This window comes from Physcomitrium patens, chromosome 24 (genome assembly GCF_059467195.1).
Source record: "Physcomitrium patens ecotype Gransden chromosome 24, ASM5946719v1, whole genome shotgun sequence".
Classification (NCBI taxonomy): Eukaryota; Viridiplantae; Streptophyta; class Bryopsida; order Funariales; family Funariaceae; genus Physcomitrium; species Physcomitrium patens.
In genome coordinates this window covers 12778882-12785100 of record NC_143433.1, presented here as the reverse complement: position 1 = coordinate 12785100, position 6219 = coordinate 12778882, and the positions used below count along the sequence as shown (strand labels likewise).

General features: G+C 32.3%; 1 protein-coding gene across 4 annotated transcripts; it reads right to left on the bottom strand.

Moving 5' to 3' along the window:
• Window positions 1-350: 350 nt before the first annotated feature.
• On the bottom strand, window positions 351-3644 carry LOC112276621 (uncharacterized). 4 transcript variants are annotated; one of them, XM_024508081.3, is made up of 6 exons: window positions 2284-3644; window positions 2061-2175; window positions 1765-1879; window positions 1436-1541; window positions 1046-1183; window positions 351-869 (listed from the first exon to the last, which is right to left on the bottom strand). In XM_024508081.3, exons 1-3 carry the CDS (start codon window positions 2433-2435, stop codon window positions 1805-1807), a joined length of 342 nt encoding a protein of 113 aa, XP_024363849.2. In that variant the 5' UTR covers window positions 2436-3644; the 3' UTR covers window positions 351-869; window positions 1046-1183; window positions 1436-1541; window positions 1765-1804. The 4 variants fall into 4 exon arrangements, with proteins under 4 accessions (XP_024363849.2, XP_090103234.1, XP_090103233.1 ...); XM_090247108.1 differs by having other exon boundaries at window positions 1436-1879; window positions 2284-2450; window positions 3017-3644; XM_090247107.1 differs by having other exon boundaries at window positions 351-448; window positions 839-869; window positions 1436-1879; window positions 2284-3643.
• Between the last annotated feature and the right edge of the window lie 2575 nt (window positions 3645-6219).

Below are 6219 nucleotides of genomic sequence, written 5' to 3'. Positions count from 1 at the left end.
CACTATACAAAAATCTTAAAAACATTAGGAAACTCTTCTTCCAATTTATCATCCATCTTACTAAAACATGTCACTACTTTGTTTTGATTTTTATTTTCCATAACAACTTCAAAACAGGAGTGAATAAATGCATAGTGTAAATCAGCACACCTGAGATCAAAATAATGACACAATAATGCTTTAATTCTTGTTGGTATGAAATGTTCCCTTCCTCCTTTCAAATCTAACAGACTCAATACATAGGGCAAGACTTCGAGCACCATATACACACAACAAAAACTACGCCCATATTTACCATAATCAGCAAAAATAACGACTCCGGCTCACAAGAGAAACAAGCCAAAACTGTGTGACAAAAACATTTCGTTATTTTAACAAAAATGTTACGATTGCTCTGGGTGTCCTGTGTACTCGGAGTATCTAGACTTCTGTGCTCCTCAGTCTAGTTCTGACATCAAAAAATTGCTGAAGCGATTAGATTCCTATCATTCCGTCTTAGCTATTCTTTGCCATGCACTTCAATGAGAATAAACCAAGTGGTTTTGATGAACAATGGATGCAATTCCAAAATGTGAAAACTCTGGTGCACTTTGCCTATAGATAGTCGTTTCCACTTCAAGCTGGTGGTATTCTGGGCAAATGATATAGTGGAGAAGCTCTCAAGAAGTAAAACCGAGAGAGAGAACATGAAAGCACTATCATCTAACTTGTTAAGATGACTGAACCATCTGATGGTTAGTAAAATGTGATATGAAAGCTCATTTAATATTGTGTATGGTGATTTCATGTGAAGGATATTAGTTTGTATTTGACTATCCGCTGGCTTGGAAGGCAATACCTGTCAGGGCATGCTGCTTTTCAAAAATAGTCTGCACACAGTGACGCAGGACGTCAGTATCTGATGTTTTAACTTCAGAAAACTCGGATACTCAATATATGATCCCGAAGTCCTTTGAGCGTTGAACATGTAAATTGTGGATTGAGGAAGGTTGATGGATTGGAAAACAGTCAATCGGCGGCGCTGCATAGGTTCCAAATGTATTACCAGCTCTGAACACGAGATGTGAATTCAACTGGAAGTGTCTCCCTGGTCTCTCCATCAAACAGATGCAGTGCCACATCACAACCAATTAGGGTGATCCACAGGGATGCGAACATGATCTGTGTCGAAGAGCTCAATGAACTGCAGTCATTTCATAAGAATGATTTAAACCATTGAATACAGCTCAGCATCTCAAAAATAATCACAGAAAAAAAACGCCCGGAATGAACAATTCAAGCTCACTAAGATTCTCTGCTCGCAACTCTCTCAGGCTGAAATTGGATAAATCAAGACATCTCGATAGTGCATATGGTTTCGAAACAGATCAACAAAAAAGAAAGAAAAAGGAAGAGCTCAAATTGAAAATAAGAAGAGTGAATAAACTTGGTGCACCTGTTCATTGAGGAACCGGACCGGCTGCCAGCATACCGCCTGTACTCCTCGAAAATGGCCGTCAAATTCCACCCTTGCAACTTTCTCAAGCAACCTATCACTGTGCCTGCAAGAAGATTGACAAACGAAGACTTTCTTGTAGTGCCTAAAAGTTTGATGCAAAAACCTGAAAATATTTAAAGTTGGGCATCTGACTTGTCACCAGAAAGCTAACTCTTTCTGTCAGCCCTAAACCGAGCACCCTTGATTGTGCCCACAGGAACTCTTGAACATTAAACATTCTTGCTACTACTTCCTCTGCACAGTTCACCCAAGAATTTGAGCTCAACCTTAGAAACTCTAGAGAGTAACTTTTCTTCTGCAAGTAATTTAATGCCCATCTGTGCGGTGGTGTCCAAATTTGCACATTACATGCAGAGGATAGTACTGGGTTGACAAAATTACCTGAGCACACGAGATTTACAAAAAGGATTTCTGCCTTTCAGAGTCAATTATTCGGCATTTCTACAAGGCTTGGGGGGTCCATAATACTATCCGGACAACACGTTATGGAACCAAAAAAATAGAGGTCTGTAACCAACGATACCGTCTACATAGAAGTGTTGAATACTGCGTTGATGCAAACCTGCAAGGCAGAGAGAAGCTCCGCCTCAAACATCGAGCTTGCTTGGCAGTGGAGCTCGTTAAGCTCCAGCGAGGGTCGAATCAAGTCAATACCTTGATCCTCCGAAAAACTTAGGCTGTGGCCACATCCAGATGTAAGTAAAGCTTGGGTATGAATAAAGATTTCCAAGTAAACAGAAAATTAATATGTGGTGTACAGTTACAGGGATTAAGTATCCACTTACAATGGCTGGGATGGCTCATCGAAGGATAGGTAAATCACAGTCTTGAGGTTATGGCGCTCAAGGAAGGGGAAGTTGAGCTGGTGGCACTGGCCAGACCGGCTCAGGTCATATTCCACCATTCCATAATTGCACGGGGGCACAAAGTACGACATATTCTTCGTGAACACCTGCACGATTACATCATTGCGAAAGAGTCAAAGGGGAACAATCGGCGACTTTGATAAGGTAACGCAGACAGACCAACTGCAGTTGATTTGTTAAAATTCATTTGTTGAAGCACTGTGCCCATGATGCGCTGTAGTCGCTTTATTGCTTGATACCATTTATAACGTCCAAAAGACTGTTTGTTCACTGAGGAAGTGAACAGCCTAGCACAGTTTCAAACAACAAGATAGAAAAGGATGACCACATTCTGTGAGAAGTGTTAACACTGACTATGGCTGGAAAAGCCTGCCCATGCAAGCAGGGTGGTTCAATTTCTAGAAGAAGACAGCATAGTTCTAAGATTTGAGGATACATGATATTGCAAAGAAGAAGATAAATTTGAGAATCATAAGTTGCAAAAAAAAATTCGGTTCAGCGTAGAAAGAACTGCACTTAGCGTTAAAGGTAACCCTACAGATTGCTAACTAAACAGTACAACAAGCAGATTTTATAGCTAAGTAATTTCGCGTGATGACTTATTGCGCAATGTGAAAAAACTTTGAAATTAGAGAACCATGAGCCTGTTTACCAAAACCAGGAAAATAACAAGCGCCTTCGAAGGGAAGATGATGGAGTCGGAGGCTGGTTCGAATAAACCTCTGAATGCACAATAAGACCGACAATCTCACGTCGTACATAAAGCAGTTCAGAGGCGAGGCTTTGAAACGCACGTTGGAGGGAAAACTCAACCTCCAACAAAACCATAGATGCAAAAATAAAATAAAATAAAATAAAATAAATAAACTACTCGAAAACTTTACAAAGACTCACAAAACCTGCAACTGCGACAAGTTGACAACTCAAAGCAGCGATTCTGCAAATCGATAAAACCTCCAGAGCACCAAAACCCCGCGGAACTCCCTCCCAACAGCCGATCCTTCTGGAAACAAACAAACAAAAAAAAAAAAAAAAAAAAAAAAAAACTGATAATCAAGCGCTGCTCTCAACTCCACGCAATCAAAGAACCCAAGAGCCACCACTACGCGTCGAAAGAATGGGGGACCCAACTGCGGATGATGCAAAATGCAGTTGGGTACGAAGTCGAAGACAACGACGACGACGATCACCCGGGATTCGGATCCAGATACAGATTCAAGGAGATTCTGCCTGCGACGAAGCAAGCAATGAAGAGGAGCCAACTCTAGCGATAGACGATGGAGAAGCACCCGCACCCCCCCCTTTCTCCCTCTTGTAGATTTTGCAGCACGTGAGCCCCTCTTGTAGATTTTACATCGTGGCCTTCTCTTTCAAAGATGGGGCTCCTCTTTATGGGTGGAATCTACCATTATTGTTTGTAATTTGGGTGTATATAATGTGCTTATATTTCTTTGAGATTCTTGTGTGGAAAGCAAGTTTAGTTGGAATATTTTATTTCATTTTTATTTTGAAACAGTTTGACGTGTACAGACATATCAAATGCTAATGTTTGAATTGTGTATTTTTAATTATTTTATTTTAAGTTAATAGTTAGAACATTAGGTATAATCATCATATTGTAGTGGTGTTTATGATTGCTACATTTGTTTCAAAAATAAAATAAAATTTGGTTTTAGAAGAATAAATGTAAAAAATTATAATTTTTTTGAAATAATTGTCTCTTAATTTATAATTTCTTATAATTTATTCCTAAACATTGTAGTTTAAAAACATATCATCTTTTTATTTTATTTTAATTTAATTTTTATATTAAAATAAAAAAAATAAAATTCCTTTTTTATAATATACACAAATTATTCCTTTTGGAATTATAATGTGATACTAAAAGTAAAAAAGTGTTTTTAAATTTTTATTCTATCGCTCTTGATACATCTGGATACAAGTAACTATATGCAAGTTTTAAAGATAATGTATAATTACACCACATTATTTTATTGATTTAAAATTTAGAAGAATAGTCTAATCAAGTATTTATAATAGAAAAAATATTAAGTTAGAAATTTATTAGAATTTATCTCAGATTCTTTATTGACATGAATTGAGATTTGATAAACATATATATATATATATATATATATATAGATGAATGTTAAATAGATCCATGCTTTAACTAAATAGATCCACTCTTGATGAAGAATATGGTAGTCATGATGAATGTGGTTGGTTTATATTGGTTGTAGATCTAATAGTGGAGAAATGAATCTAAACATCATTATATTTTTTTTTCATGATGGTTAAGACAAGTGGGTTGATTTAATAAAAACTTGGATCTACATAACATTTTTCCCTCTCTCTCTCTCTCTCTCTCTATATATATATATATATATATATTCATATCTAAAAAAGATAATATATATTTATATTTATATAAAGATTATAAATTTAAAATTTAAAATCTCATACTTTACTTACATAACATAGAATTAATGAATGTTAAATTAAATTTTGAATAGTTTAGTTAATAAGATAATTTTAATTTTAGTGTGTGAATTAATTTTATTTTCTCCAATAATTCATTTAATAAAAACATAAAAAAAATCAATATAATTTTAAATTTACATAAGTTCAAATACACTAAAAAAATTATATATCTATATCTATATATATATATATATATATATAAACAAAAGATATGAAAGTTTAGTTATAAAAAAAATTGTTATATATTTCTTTAATTTTCCAAAATGAATTAAAAATATTATCTTAAATAAATATTTATTTTGGAAAATTTTGAGTTTCAAATAAATAAATCAAATTCAAGAATGCCAAGTTAAGAGTTTTTTTCAACCTAAGTATCCAAACCCTAGTTCACATTAACATATTCAACTAACGAAAAAATCTCTATAGATGAAAAACCACTAACCAAACTAAACTACATACATTTGATAGGATTTGGCACCCAATGCCATATCATGTGACACAAGCTTAAAATGTTTTTGCACACATATAAAAATAAACTAATAAACATTAAGTCAATTAAGTGTGCAATAATTTTAAAGATATATTATAAAATTATAATAATTTTAATTAATATTATTTTCATCTAATATATATATATATATATATATATATATATATATAATTATAAACTTAGTTTCTCAGATACTTATATCATATGAATTTAAAACTAAAAACAAAAATATTATCTAAAAAAAGAATACCATATAGATGTAATTTTAAATCTATGTCTTAAAATCATTAAGAAATATTATAAATATAATGGATTTAAATATCATCAAAATTTAATTTCAAAAATAATGTTCAAATATAAAATTTTAAATATTTATGCAATATGATATAATTAAAATTTTGCTCCTAAAAATTTGTAGAAGCAATATCTTTTATAAGTATTTATATATATATATATATATATATATATGTGTGTATGTATATATATATATATATATATATAGATAGATATAGATACATACTTTAACATCTAAAATTTAATCAATGTAAAAAATATTTTTATTTTATTTTTAATTGTGTGTTGTTAATTATAGCACTGGTTTTTGTAAATCAGAAACCTTACAGCAAAAGAGATTTCACATACTGAATTCTTTAAGAGATTGAAAGTTCACAGTAAAATCTAATAATATTAATTGACACTAACATTAGTTTCTCTCTCTCTATATATATATATATATATATACATATATATATACATATATATTTTTTAAAACTTGAAAACAATTTATTTCTTTCTTTATTTATTTCTTTCTTTCTTCTGTATATCATGACTTTTATTTTAAGCTTATTAATTTGATATACTGAAAAATAATTAAAAGTATATTT